The sequence below is a fragment of the Gadus morhua genome, chromosome 6 (genome assembly GCF_902167405.1).
Source record: "Gadus morhua chromosome 6, gadMor3.0, whole genome shotgun sequence".
Lineage (NCBI taxonomy): Eukaryota > Metazoa > Chordata > Actinopteri > Gadiformes > Gadidae > Gadus > Gadus morhua.
Genome location: NC_044053.1, coordinates 16,866,091 through 16,881,344, shown reverse-complemented (window position 1 = coordinate 16,881,344; position 15,254 = coordinate 16,866,091). Strand labels below are relative to the sequence as shown.

Here is a 15,254-nt window from a genome sequence, read left to right as displayed (position 1 = left end):
TTTTACACCAAATAAGTCAAATTAATACAAATCCAAAAATAAATCATTGTTCATTTATCAAGAACATTACCATAAATGTGCTGCTTGATGCTTCTGAAGTTCAAATAGTTGGTTAATGGATCACTCTAAAAATGAACTTTCTTGGCTTTCTTGGATAAAGCAAGAATATTAAAGACATCACTTGTCATCACTACATCATAACTTGTGATGGCCAATTTCTATTAAATACTAAATTCTATCCATTTGTCACCGTCACAGGGCAGGGTAGATTTAGAAATAGCTACACACTCAAACCTGGTGGTAAAACAGTAAATGAAAATATATATATATAGATAAATTAACTGAATATTATCTTACTACAGCTCCAGTGGTCATTGAATGAATTTCTTAAGAGAAAATTACTTCACTTGATTACAAATCGGAATGAAAGATCTGATAAAAAAAAAGGGTGATGGAATAGATAAAATAATCAGTCTTGCTCAGTGGTGGGGGGTTTTCATGGCTTGCACCAGTAGCATAATTTCAGGGCTCCTTAATTAACTTCACAACAAGGTGCTAGAGACTAAACGTTTTACAATGAAAGACACTTGGATGTTATTGTAATCCACTTCTATATTTAAATGCCCAGAGATAACTATAACCCACCAGCACTTTATTAAAATCACTTGGTAATAATACTTTCAATTTGGAAGAAAATGACATTTCCAGTCGAGTTTCTATGCAATCAAATCAACAAAATCAATGGTAAAAAGGGAATGCAAGGTGATGCAACAGCTGCAATGTAAAGTGAATCTCTGCACAGAAACAAATTATACAGATGACCACTGTGCTCTTGCTACCAAGAGTCCCATAGAGAGGAGGAGGCGCCACGTCCCTGCAGTATTGTCTGTCAGCCCTGGGGCCCTGTGGGCATTTTTCCTCTTCTTCTCCCACAAAAGCTGCCTTGTGGGCCTGCAATGGTAGTGGGGCTGAGTCCTGGGGGGCAGAAAGACTTGGGAGGGAAATACAGCCGTGGGCCAGGCCATTTAGCTCCCTCCTATTGCTTATCCCTCCGTGCCCTTCTCAGAGGCTCAGTCTTTCTTGGCCCTCTTGGCCTTTGCAATATTCTCCTGACGTTTCTGCTTTTTCTTCTGCTCTTTGTCCCGGGCTTCAATCATCTTGGCCAGTTTCCACGACAACAGCGCACTGGCAATGAAGAGGGGTGTGAGAGCCAGTATGACCGTCGTGAGGAAACCGTAGGGGTCTTTGGCAGCCCACTCCACCACGTACTCCGCCCAGCCTCGCACGTCGATCATGGTCAACAGTTTTCAGCACCTGTCAGTGGCGGATACAAGCGGTTATCATTAATTAATCTAGGGAAAAATATATTAAAACACAACTCCTATCGGAGGCGGTCTCGGACAAGGAACACCAGAACGCGTAATATTTTAAAGAGATGCAGAAGGTGAGCTCTTCTCAAAGATACGAGAAGGAGAACGCTGTGGGACCAGGAAATGATAGCCGATAGGAGACCAACCAATGGAATATATCCTAACAATTAAAATACGTCTGACTAAAATTGTGTTAAATTTGAAGCTTCTTAAAATGTATAAAGCTACTACTACTTAAAGGATTCTCTTCTCCAAAAGCATTTGACTTGCGAAAAGAGTTTGCTAATTTAGCTAGCTAATCTAGCCGTCAGAATCGGCCTACACTAATCTATGAACAAAAGGAGTTTAGGACCAAGTCAAACCACCCCATATAATGCAAGCCTATAGGAAATGTGTTGTAGTTTTCGTCAGCGGCGTTATATACATACAATGTTGAGGAAAGCACTCACCTATTGAAATAACAGATCTTTAAATTGGAGCTCGTATATAGCCACTCTCTCTCTGCCCGTAACCAGGAACTGTGGTCACACAGTGTCAACTCGTGATTGGATATGACGCGCCCTTTAAAAACATGGGAGTTGTAGTTCTCTGTTGGCCTCAAAATAATGGATGAAAGGATACACTCTGGAAATAGCCCTTCAAAAGTAATGAAACACCAGTCCTCTTTTAAATAAATGACCTTTGTTTGATATTCTTTGATTTTATTAAATTATATTTGTATGCTGCTATGCTAGGCTAATATTTAGAGCCTTAATACGCCTGTTAGGCTAGTGCCACAATAGTAATAGCATAATAACAATAATATACGTTTGTTGTAATAAATATGCATGTTTTGGAAATGTCAAATGTAGGAATTCTTACTAAACATATATATATATATATATATATATATATAGTGTGTGTAAAAAGTATAACGAGAAAGCTCTTTTATGACGGGGGATTCTAATTATGTGTCAAACCCCAGTGTCAGAAGAATATATTGAAAGATATGATAGGATGATGCATCTACCAAAAAACATTAAAAAAAAACACAGCTCTTCTCCTCTAATATACGATTGAGCTGAGAAAGATGACTACCATAACAAAAGAGGACCTGCTTGCTGTGAGCTTCCTGTGGGCAAGTATTGAAACTAAATCAGGTTAAGACACATCTGTTTTGTCCATAAGGCATGGATCACTTTCAGAACAGTTCAAAGGCCAGCCTTTTATTCCTAGGGGCAGGAGAGGGGCAGCTGGAAACACAGACAACTCTCTCTCTCTCTCAAACGGCACCAGACATACCTCAAACCGAGACATTCAATAATTTAAAGCCATTTTTTTTTGCATCCAAACAAGCCTTTGCAAGTCTCCAGCTTGGTGTCTGAAGATTTCAAGAAAAATGCAGCTGCAGCCCAGCCCCAGACTTTATTCCCCCTAGAAGCAAATAGTAGACCACCACAGCTACGATAAAACGTATATGGTACACATTATCAGGGAGGAGGCTCGTAAATGTGGCTTCGCTCACCAGCTTTGTTGGTAACAGGCTTCACTAGACTATGAGAGCAAGTCATCACAGTTGGACGTCAAACCGATAGTTTGGCCCGACCTCAAAGAACCCTGGCTGTTTTATTTTTTTGGCTATTTCCGGATTAGGGGCTGCAGAGTCAATTACGGCCTACTAATTCTGTATGCTATGTATGCCTATGTCTAGTGAACCCCCAATGCTAAACATGTTCATATGTTCCACTTGATCCCGCAATATTTCTTCTCTGACAGCTGAGGGGCCTTGACTGAGACCTTGAAAACAACCCGGGGAGATGTCGTTCAAGAAAGGAGAGGCTGCTAGCACTGGCTCAGAAAGAAAATATTCAACTCCTTTGCCCCCTTTGCGCCTGTGGGAAACTGTGAGCCCGCCCATGGATTAGTCCCCGCCTTTAAACTCAAACAAGAAGGAAACTTCAAAGGCCGTCGGCCGCCAGGGCCCCGCCCTCGCGCTCCCGAACTGCTTCACAAAGGATTTGCCGACGTTCGGGAATTCCGCCTCCAGTTCCTTTTATAGCGCCACTCGTGCGCTGGCTGCGCTCCAGGATCCCACCCATCTCGGTTAATTTGACAACACAAAGGACTTTACGGAACTCGGAGGCGCCGCCTACTTTCCGAATAAGGGCCGTCTCTCCATGTACGGCAAACAATCGCGGAGAGATTGTCCTTTTCTCTTCCTTATCCCGTTTATATGATCGGAGAGGAACTGCGCTTCAGGTTGGAAGCGGTGCGATCATGGCCGAGCGAGTCCAGCAGCCCCCAGCCAAGCGGCTCTGCTGCCGGCCCGGTTACAACCCGGCATGCAGGCAGGGGCAGCGGGCTGGAGGAGTCCTGTGTGGCGGTGCGGGGTCCGCTCTAGGAGGATCGGGAAAAACGCACAACCCCGAATCGCTGCTCGATATCGCGGCACGGAGAGTGGCAGAGAAGTGGCCGTTCCAGAGGGTTGAGGAGCGGTTCGAGCGGATTCCAGAACCCGTCCAGAGGAGGATCGTATACTGGTCATTTCCCAGAAGCGAGAAGGAGATCTGCATGTATTCCTCCTTCAACGCAGGGGGAGAGGAAAGTGGAACTAGCGGGGACAATACCGACGATACCCAACTGCCTTTTCTGCGGGGTGTTACTCTTTTAGAGGGTGGCTGGGTGGACAACGTATTACAAGTCGGTAAGTGGGCTTTAATACACGGTGTATAACATGGGGGGACGGGTTATAGCACATATATTGTAATGTGGTGGAACTGCCAGGCGTGGACTGTCTTCGGTAGTCTATTATGAATTATGTAGGCTATCACTAGACCCCTATAGCTGTGTAATAATAGCCTATTTTCAGAGAAGCTGGTAATAGTAGCCCACTTCTCGCTGTTTTTACCCAGTGAGCAGAGCGCATTGAATTGCCCTAAGCGATCCCGACTGGAAGCTTAGCACTTTGTTCCTATTTATGTGTCTTTCCAGTTCTATGTGCCCCACCAATGGGTACGCAGACAAAAGCCCCCCATATCTTTTCACCGCTGGCTAAATAGAAGATATTTAGAAAGAGTGGGAGGGACGGCGATTTAAAGCCACAGCGCTTCTATTTTGTTTGCCAAACACCTTTGTGAGACAGATTGGTGCTATTCTGCTGCCATCTGAGCGTTCAGCTAAAGCCGGAGGTATAGGTCGTTGCTAGCGGCTAGGATGCACGTATCTGCTAGAGGCATTATATGTGGCAGAGCTGGAAGTAAACAGAGGTGCTCAGAGCTGAGCAACCCCCCTTCCTGCCCGGATAGCTGGCTGGCTGGCTCACTAGCTTCCTTTGCCAGAGACACAATATTTCACTGCATTCGTCAGTGCAATAGGCTCAGCTGTCACTCCTTCCTCCCACCCTTGGAAACGGTTCAGGATTCTAATCCCATTACCCTCACCAGTTCATCTGAATCGTAATGCATTCTGCAAACAAGATTTTATGCATGATCTTCCTCCTCCTCCTCCTCCTCCTCCTCCTCCTCCTCCTCCTCCTCCTCCCTCTCCCTTGCTTGGTGTCCCCTCTCTCTCTCTCTATCCCTCTCTCGCTCTCTTTCTTTACTGGCTCCTCATCCTTGCAAAGAATCTGTGTGGAGATGGCTTCAGCTCTTGTGGGCTCAGAGAATGTGCAGCGCACAATAGTAGCCATGGAGCAGGCTGCTGGGCGAGCAGGCAGTCTCTCTCTCTCTCTCTCTCTCTCTCTCTCTCTCTCTCTCTCTCTCTCTCTCTCTCTCTCTCTCTCTCTCTCTCTCTCTCTCTCTCTCTCTCTCTCTCTCTCTCTCTCTCTCTCTCTCGCTCTCACTGGCCTGTTCACCAGATTCCCCAGCAGTAGACTCATTTATTTGCTTTTCTTTTCAAGGCTTCAGTGAGTGAATAACCTTCAGCTCTTGGAAAAAACGTACACACACACACACACACACACACACACACACACACACACACACACACACACACACACACACACACACACACACACACACACACACACACACACACACACACACAGAAAGCACGTGCATCAATGTGGAGATTTACAAAGGAGAAAAAAACATTCAGTCTGAAGATTTGTCGGCGACTAACGGAGATAGGGTTCTATGGGCATTCTGGGTTTTGTGTGTGCTTGAGTGCATGTGTGTGTGTGACTTGTGGAGAGGGAATGTGACAATGTGTGCGGGGGGTTGATAAAAACAGAAGGGAAGCGTGGTTGTGTGTGTGTGTGTGTGTGTGTGTGTGCGACTAAGTGTGTCTTGGTCTGCACAGGCTGTCGGTCTCCTGCATGCTCGGGGGCTGGGGGGGTGACAGCCCAGGGTACTGCAGTCGGAGGCCATGTTATGTTGATTGCAATTTCACCCCCTGAATTTTTTTTTGCTAGAAAAAATAAAGGCAAGGAACCGAAAGTGATAAATAAAAGATGCAATCTTCTGCAGGGGACAGGCAGCCACCGGAGGATGGGGCGGGCTTAAAAGCAGGGCATCATGGGAGGGAGCTGTCAACCACATCACAAACTGCATGCCCATCAAACATACAGTGGCCCGGGAAAGAAAGGGCTGTGTGTGTGTGTGTGTGTGTGTGTGTGTGTGTGTGTGTGTGTGTGTGTGTGTGTGTGTGTGTGTGTGTGTGTGTGTGTGTGTGTGTGTGTGTGTGTGTGTGAGAGAGAGAGAGTATGCATAAGCGCATGCATGCTTGTTTGCATATCTGTGTGGTGTGTGTGTGTGTGTGTGGTGTACACATGAGCTCATGCATGTTTGCATATCTGTATGTGAGTGATTCGGTGTGTGTGTGTGTGTGTGTGTGTGTGTGTGTGTGTGTGTGTGTGTGTGTGTGTGTGTGTGTGTGTGTGTGTGTGTGTGTGTGTGTGTGTGTGTGTGTGTGAGCATGCGTACTCAGTGAGCTGGGATCGGTGTTGATGAAAGACAGTATTGCGATAAAGGAGATGAGGGGGTTATTGTGTACGCAGGATGGTGGGGGAGCTAATATACTTGAATGGATTCCCCGTCACCATGCTTCTCTCTCCTCCCCCATCTTCCCTCCCAAGTGAGCAGCTATAAAACTCTCCATATTTACTCCCCTAAGGCCAACTACCAGCCCCCCAGTCTCCTGTGATTATTTATCTTTCTCTGAAAGACATTAATCACACACTTTTTTCCCTCCTCTCTCTTTCCATACATCAATGCCGGCGAGTGATGGGTCGGTAGGGAGGGGTCCTCTTTGAGAGGGAAAAACGATAGATAGAAGAGAAGCCTAGGGGGGAGAAAGTGGGCGGAAAACACCAAAAGAGAGAATAGAAACCGTGTATTGCTGATGGGAAGGAAGCGACATTCACGCATGAAGACCGAAGCAGAGAGAGAGAGAGAGAGAGAGAGAGAGAGAGAGAGAGAGAGGTGGGATAAGAAAAGAATGCTCCTCTTTCAGTGCTGCCTCGGCTCCAATGCTTTATAGATACTGCCGGTAGCAGCGTCACCGGTGCACGACGCTGTGTTCACCCACCGCTCCTCCATCCCCACCAACATCCTCCCGCGTACCGTTCCGTGATCAGCTTAGTGTTTCTGTTCAAACTCCCTGGTCATCGTAGGAGTCTCCGGAAAACACTCCCCTCCCAGTGGTTTCTAATGGCACGGTGCACAGTAGAAAAATGAATAATACAAAACCAAGAGAGACACGTTGGCTTGGCACTCCGGCTCCATCAGAATTAGGCCAATTATAGCCGTGTTATGTGTCAACATTCGTGGCTTTCAAAGGGGCGATCTTTCTTTTTTAGGGTTTTGGCAGCGGAACGGGTTCGAGGGGTTTTCCTTGTTCTTTCTTTGCGTGTGACTCAGACAGAGCGTGTGAGTGTGTCTTCTTCGCTGTCTGCTCCTATCATACAGCATCTGTTCCCTGGCCGCTGTGCATTAGCCAGTGCGAGGGGGCTAGCAGGCTGCAGTCTCTCCTCTGCCCCACTGTCCTCTAATTATAGAAGTCTCCTCCAATGGCCTGAGCATGCCATGACAAAGCATGTTTGCACTTCATTACCCTGCGTGCCCCCCCCCCCCTCCCCCACCCTGTTTTGGTGGTCGTGTCTGGGTCAAGTTCATTAATTTATGACGGCTGCAGTATCCACCCCCTCCAGCGCCATCCCATCCTGACCAACCCCCAATGACCCCTCAAGTCTATAAGCCCCACCCCCATCCCCATCATCCCTCGTCTGCCTCTAGGACATTGTGCCAAGAGGTAAACCCCATGACGACAACACACACAAACACACACACCCACACACACACACACACACACACACACCCACACACACACACACACACACGCACACGCACACGCACACGCACACACACACACACAACCCCCAACTCTTATTACTATCCTGTTACCGTAAGCCCCATATCCCTAAGGAGTGACACACTGATGCCTGGCATATGTCTCTCTCTCTCTTTCTCTCTCTCCTCTCTGTGATGTCATTAGCATACACTTCGAGCCACAGCCTACTTATCTTAGTCTCATCGTTAGTCTCTCTCTCTCTCTCTCTCTCTCTCTCTCTCTCTCTCTCTCCCTCTCCCTCTCTCTCTCTCTCTCTCTCTCTCTCTCTCTCTCTCTCTCTCTCTCTCTCTCTCTCTCTCTCTCTCTCTCTCTCTCTCTCTCTCTCTCTCTCTCTCTCTCTCCCTCTCTTTAAAATTCATACATTTACATGTCAAGTTATCATGCCTCTGCTCCAAATCTGAGTGATGAGCAGGCCTGCTGTTATTTATTCATGTATTTATTTATTTAGCTGTGCTTCTATCTTCAGCTTACAAGGCAGTATAAACGGGACCATTTGGGAGACTATTTTAGTGCATTTTCCATTGTGGCATGGTAAGGATCAGTAGTGTGTAATATTTTGCCCTTCCCTCGCCTAAAATATCCCTGTAGCTGTCATGCCTGTTTGAGTGTGAATGTCATCCGCCCCTACCCCATCTCATTTTTTAGCGATAACTGTGTGTGTGTGTGTGTGTGAGCGTGTGTATGTGTGTGTAAATATACCCATACATGTTCTAGATTTTCTAACCAAAACGTGCAACATTTTATAACTCATTTGTTGAAATCAAATGATCCTACTCCATCGTCACTCATCCTCATGACAGATGGATGATTTCAGAAATTTGGAAAAGTCACGTCTATGAAAATGATGCATCCGCACCAGTCTGTCAACAGACTTATTTTTTTATTGACTGTCGTTTGTGTTTATTTATCATGCAACTGTTTGAATTCCTACATTGGTCATGGACACAGTGCAGAGCACGCCATTTATTATGCTGGCTGCATGTGCAGTGTGTGTGCACGTACACACACACAAACATGCACACAGAAAATCCCAGAGATCAAGATGAGAGATTGGACAGTCAAGTAAATATTCCATCTTGTGGAGAGGCCGTGAATAACGTGCCCAAGAAAAATCTTGACCACTTAGAGAGGCAGAGTGACATTGAGCATGTTTGTGCAAGAACACAGTCAGGTGCACATTCAATCATGCATTGTGTGTGTGTGTGTGTTGGGCGGGGGGGGGGTTATGACACAACCAATCACACAAATACTTCTCCTTTCTTCTTTCTTTCGGTCAAGAATTCACAAGGTCGTTCTAAAGAACTATTCAAGCACCTACTTCGACATTTCAAGAATTTAGTCCACAAAGTGCAGAATTTAAGATCTGGAACTTAAATCTTACATGGGCCTGTCGTCCCCAAGGCCCTGTCTAGGTATGATGGCTTTTGTTTAGCAGGGCCTCTCTCTCTCTCTCTCTCTCTCTCTCTCTCTCTCTCTCTCTCTCTCTCTCTCTCTCTCTCTCTCTCTCTCTCTCTCTCTCTCTCTCTCTCTCTCTCTCTCTCTCTCTCTCTCTTTCTCTCTCTTCGTTTGTGTATGTGGCTGGTTTTCATGTGGGTGGGTGTATCTGTTTATTTCCAGTAGGGTGGTCTGAGAGCACCTTTATCTTAGACTTTTACCATGGCCTTTTAAAAGCAGCCCATATGGTTGCCACTTAGAGACACCTTTTCACCATTCTTTTTTTCTATTTTGTTTACCATTATGCACTTTCTCATAATAAATCCCACCAAGAAATGTTGTGTCCCTGTTAGAACACACCAAACACTGCCAACATTAACCTGAAGCAAACATCCCACGCCGGTCTGAGTAGTGGCTTCACAGTAGTGGACTGGCTTCAGAGTAGCTCTGCAGAGATCTGCAGTCGGAGCAGGAGTGCAGAAGGGACTGATGGTTTGGGATCTGGGGTCCAGGGGGCTCAGGGACGGCACCTTGCCTCCCAGCCCATCCAGGGATTGAATCGTCATGGAAACATGGCTCAGCCCACCAGAGTTGGTGTAAACAGCTGACTTCCAGGAGGGGGAAGGAGATGGGGGGGGGAAAGAGGGGGCTACGACCGCTATCCAAGTGAAGAGAGACACAGTCTTTAGGCAAAGTGTTTTCCTCTTGCTTCCAGGCTTTCTCCCTTCATGTTTTATACTGTCAGTATCAGCACTCCTGTCCTCTCTCCTCTTCCTCTACCCTCCCTCTCCCTGTCTCTGTCTGTCCGTCTGTCTTAACAGCTCATTTCTTTATATTATTTTTATTTCTCTCTGGCCTCTCCTTTACCCACCTCTGCCTCCGCCTGTAAGTGTCCCTGTATGAGGAGGAGGACGATGTGTGTTGTCTCTTTCGCATGGCTTCGTTCATGGTAACAAAAGCCCTCACTTTTCAGTGGCCATGTCATTTTAAGACTTTTGTTATATGTGCTATGGCTGTGTGTATTTGAAATGAAAAATCTTAAAGATTCTCAATAAAGACATTTGTACACATATATTAGAATTTATACATTTTCATTTCAGTAAACAAATAAACATACCTCTCTATCTGGGATATCGATGGCAGCCAATCTGTTTGTCAGAGTTTATTTAATGTCTACTATTATGGAATAACCATATGATACCATATAGCACATTAATGGAGCCATAAATATGCCATCTTCTGTTACAAGTTTACTGTTGCACATAAAGTAAAAACTTGAACAACAATACCTAGCAGTTTTTTTCTTCACTGATGAAATGATAATGGCTCTGTTATTTCTAATGGCCATCAGCTGCAGACTGTGAGCACAAGTGCCGACCCTGTTCACAGATGCAGACCAAAACTGCAAAAGTCAAGCTATTTGCAGACCAAAAGGGTCCCATAGAGAGATAGTTTGACTCCCAGCAGATAGTATATCTTACTTTAGCCTCTTCTAGCTACCCAGTTCCTATTTCTACACTATGCTATCTCCTAATCCCACAACCAGTTCAGACCTCTGGACGGCCCAGCTCCCTGCTCTCACCATAGCTCACTTCTAATTGTCCCATTTTCTGTCCCTTGCCAGTACCTGAGTCCTACCAGCTCTCTCTCTCTCTCTCTCTCTCTCTCTCTCTCTCTCTCTCTCTCTCTCTCTCTCTCTCTCTCTCTCTCTCTCTCTCTCTCTCTCTCTCTCTCTCTCTCTCTCTCTCTCTCTCTCTCTCTCTCTCTCTCTCTCTCTCTCTCTCGTCCCAGACATCGATGTCTCTCCTTCCCCAAACCACTTTAATCTCTATTCGTAATGCCCACCCTTCTCTCCGTGCACAGAGCCCTGCAGTGCCAGCTGTGTGGGTGCAGCACCTTTTTAGCTGAGTTATCAGACCGCCTCACACTGACTTGATGCAGACAGTCCATGCACGGTGTTCCGCCACGCAACCCGTGTGCATTTCCCTTGTCTAAAGCAAACCATCCAGTGGTGGCGCTTTCTCCTTGCTCCCGCTCAAGCCCCCCGTCCGTCTGCCGTCCCAGACTGTGGCTGCTGGGCGTACGTCAGCGCAGCCCCTTCGTCGGCCAACTCCGTCTAGGAATCCAACCCTCGCTTCGTAACACCTTCTCCCTCTCTCGTTCTTTCTATATACTCCTCGATACAGCCGCGCTGCGAGAGAGAGAGAAAGAGAGAGAGAGAGAGAGAGAGAGAGAGAGAGAGAGAGAGATGAAGTGGCAGAAAGAGAGAGGGCAAGAATGAAGAAGAGAAAGGACCGAGGGAAAGAATAAGCTACTAAATCCACAATGACACGGCCCTATTAAAAGCCCCTTTTTTCTATTTCATTTAATGACTTGTATTACCAGTTGCCATTCTCTCTTCGATCTGGTAATAATAACAAGTGGGGAATGCAGCGCTCAGCATTCTGCCCTATCTAATGCTCCCTCTCACTGTTTCTAATGAATTCCTCTTTGCACCAATAAGCTGCTGAAATAAGCACAAAGCAGCACACTGCAGAATATGGTGTGTGTGTGTGTGTGTGTGTGTGTGTGTGTGTGTGTGTGTGTGTGTGTGTGTGTGTGTGTGTGTGTGTGTGTGTGTGTGTGTGTGTGTGTGTGACACATACGTGTATGTGTGTGACACGTGTCTGCGGGCGTGTGCGTCCATTACAAAGGCAACATATGCTTGTATTCCTCAACAGCTTGTTTCCTTTAAGCATGAAACCACAGTGTCGAAAAAGCAGAAAGGCTACTGATTGAATTGTGCTTGACTGTGTGTGCATTTGTGTATGTAAGCAAGAGTGCATGTGTGTGTTTGTGTTCATTTACCAGAAAAAGTGAATCATTGCCAGCTGTAATCTGTCTGCGGTCAGTCCACTGTGCTAAGAGGAAATGTATAGCCTTTAACCTGGAATCCAAGCTTATTTTAATCATTAGAATTGGCCCGACATGACAAACAAACCCAAATTCCGATTATTCTGGAGCCTCACTAGGTAAGGACATTGTTGAGAGTCCCGAAGAGGTCCAGCTTGGTAAACACAAACCTGAATCTGAGTGTGTTATTTTAAAAGGCGGTTCCATTCCATGTAGGCACGCATCTACGTGGAAGTTTTTAACTTTTGTATTGTTGGAAACACTTCGTAGGAGGGTGGCCGTAGGTAATGTGGTAAAATTAAAAGGTGTTCTTTATTACTTTGCTCTTTCTCTGACTGTAAATAGATTTGTGCGTGTGTGTGTGTGTGTGTGTGTGTGTGTGTGTGTGTGTGTGTGTGTGTGTGTGTGTGTGTGTGTGTGTGTGTGTGTGTGTGTGTGTCTGTGTGCGCATGCATGTGTTGTGGCTCGTGGAGAGCTCCTGGCAGTGTGTGTTGGCCAGGAATAAAGGTGAGGCACGTTAATGATAACATGGTGCATGACATTCCCGGCCGTCATTTTCACCCTATCTTGTTTCTATTCATTCACACTGACACACACACACACAAACACACACACACACACACACGAACACACACACACACACACACACACACACACACACATACACACAGACACACACTTGTCTCATGCCTTCAGGGCGCCAGAGACTTGGCGGCTGGCGCCTCAGAATAAATAACAGCAGAGGATGGGGGCTTACCTGCCTGTGACCCCATCACACACACGGTCATGCACATGGACATGCAAACATACACATAGACATACTCCTACACGCATACACACAAACACATACGCATAAAAAACATGCTAGAGGTGTTCATTCCTTATATGGGCCCTCCACAGCTTTGAACTGGCCACATGCTGACCGCTTCCCTTGCCCCCCTTGGGACTTGGGGAGGTGAAAGTTCAATCTGGCCCGACCGTCTCTGCAGAGGCCAGGGCCATTGTCCAATCGTTTTTCATTAAAAATCCCCTAACTGACAGAATTTACTGTGTGTGAGTTTGTGTTGTAGAAGAGGTCTCTTGCTTTCTCGCTTTGTATGCTGTTGCTATTGGATCGGTTGCTTGATGCAATGCATACGTTGAGTGTGTTCTTATGTAGCTGTCACATGTGGATTCAAAGGATATTCGTTCTACTTTCCTACTATACCAAATAAGAATCCAGTTGGTCTGTTAGCTGTTTCTCTGTCTCTCTGTCTGTGTCTGTGTGTGTGTGTGTGTAACCTGAAGGATTGTAACACAATGAGCTATTCGCTGAAGGACGTATTATTGTTCGTGTGTGCATGTGGGCTTCTGGCTGGGCCGATTGCAGTGTCCGAGGATGCCTCTGTTGTGTGGTATGACATGCATTTAACTCCTCTGTGGAAGAGCAACTTTGAAAAGAGCGAAAAAGGCTCTTCAGGCATGAGAGAGAGACAAAGAGAGAGAATGAGAGACTCTAGAGGGGGAGGAGGGGTAAGCTTTCAACAGACTAAGGAATTTAGTTAGCCCTTCTGAAGAGTTCTCGTCTTGAAGGAGTTCTTTCTTTCTTTCTTTCTTTCTTTCTTTCTTTCTTTCTTTCTTTCTTTCTTTCTTTCTTTCTTTCTTTCTTTCTTCTCTCACTGCTTATCAAACCCCCTTCCCCCCCCCCCCGACCGCCATTCTTGCTATTTCCACTTCTCAATTTTCCAATTTCATTCCCAAGCCAGGCAATAGAAACTCATATCTTATTTACGCGGCCGCTATCTAGATACAGCATGTTTCCATAGTGCTTCCTGTGTCTAAACTCCCACAGGAAAGCTATAGTCGCTCAGCTAGCTCGGGCTCCCCCTGTACCGCGCTGCCCCTCTCCAACGCTGGCTGCCTCCATCCAGATCTCCGGGGCTATCGCCGCCTCTACATTTAGACCCACTCTGTTTACCACCGGCTAGATGAGGGTGAGGTGAACAGTAGTCCTTCCTATTGGCTATGATGCCCTTTGCTTTGAGTTTTATGTTCAGAACCGTACACCCTGATATTTCCGTATACAACTAATCGTTCCGGCACTAGTCCATCGCTCGATTGCCGGTCCGTGCAAACACCGTTCCCCCCCCCCCCCCACCCCCCTCCCCTGTCTTTGTGTGGTGTGGTTGAGGCCCATCAGTTGTGCGCTTGTACAACAAGACTTCTACATTCCCTCTGTCGCAGTTTGTTCGTTGCCCTTTATGTCGGACTGCCTATCATGGCTGCCTGACCGCTGGACCGGTAGGCAGACGAGTGGCTGGCGAGTGGTCTGCTTTGACTGGTCACCCTTCTCTGGACCGTCCCCCCCCCTACCCTTGGTTCCAGCCCGCAACAGGCCGACCTAGGTAGCGCTGGCTAATGGCTCTCTCTGATGCACAACCTCACTGGATTGGACCGGATGGCCGACGCACGCCTAAAATAACAACAGGAGAGTAGAGAGAGGAAAAGAGGTGGGGAGGGTAGGACGGCCGATCGATATGGCAGGGACACATCTTCTAATAAAGATTTATTCCTTTTTTCCCTCCTCCCCATCCTCCCCGGCCAGGCCCAGACGAGGAGTGGAGAATGTGATTAGCGGACTCCTTTTCCCATGGTGCCTCTGGTCACGGATTTGTTTGTGCGTGTAGGGTTGATGCGTGTGTACTCGGTGCACTCTGTGTGCCCAATGCATCATTTGTGTGTTATTCTGGTGCATGGCTCTGTGTGTTGATCACACCTCTCTCTCTCTCTCTCTCTCTCTCTCCATCTATCTCTCTTTCTCCCACCTCTCTCTCTCTCTCTCTCTCTATCGTGCCCTCCGGTGAACGGATGGGGTTAAAAACAGTGTGGGTCGTTTGTCCTCCTGCAGGCACCGGCACAGCAGCTGTGTGTGTCTCTCTCTCTCTCTCTCTCTCTCTCTCTCTCTCTCTCTCTCTCTCTCTCTCTCTCTCTCTCTCTCTCTCTCTCTCTCTCTCTCTCTCTCTCTCTCTCTCTCTCTCTCTCTCTCTCTCTCTCTCTCTCTCTCTCTCGCCTTTTCCTGTCAGCTAATATTTAGTTAATCTTTGGTCTGGGACCTACGGGACTGGTCGGAGCTCCTGGTGCCACATCCATCTCCTGCTGTTCTATATTCCACACTGGGTCCCCGCACCATTAACCACCACAGAGTGGGGGGGGCAAACAGATGGGTGGAGGTGTTTGTGTGGGGGAGGGGTG

At 46.9% G+C, this 15,254-nt stretch overlaps 2 protein-coding genes across 4 annotated transcripts in view; one reads left to right on the top strand and one right to left on the bottom strand.

Moving 5' to 3' along the window:
• Positions 1–33: 33 nt before the first annotated feature.
• On the bottom strand, positions 34–1,979 carry smim15 (small integral membrane protein 15). Of its 2 annotated transcripts, XR_003977064.1 has the most exons (3): positions 1,820–1,979; positions 588–1,314; positions 34–406 (listed from the first exon to the last, which is right to left on the bottom strand). XR_003977064.1 is itself a non-coding variant. In XM_030358152.1 (2 exons), exon 2 carries the CDS (start codon positions 1,293–1,295, stop codon positions 1,071–1,073), a length of 225 nt encoding a protein of 74 aa, XP_030214012.1. In that variant the 5' UTR covers positions 1,296–1,314; positions 1,820–1,979; the 3' UTR covers positions 36–1,070. The 2 variants fall into 2 exon arrangements, 1 of the variants encoding a protein (XP_030214012.1); XM_030358152.1 differs by having other exon boundaries at positions 36–1,314.
• Positions 1,980–3,329: 1,350 nt separating this feature from the next.
• LOC115545147 (zinc finger SWIM domain-containing protein 6) overlaps positions 3,330–15,254 on the top strand; it is a 50,939-nt gene continuing 39,014 nt past the window's right edge. For both annotated transcript variants that reach the window (XM_030358024.1, XM_030358023.1), the window contains exon 1: positions 3,330–4,053. In XM_030358024.1, coding sequence (XP_030213884.1) covers positions 3,627–4,053 — 427 coding nt within the window. In that variant the 5' untranslated portion in view covers positions 3,330–3,626. The remainder of the gene's footprint in view (positions 4,054–15,254) is intronic.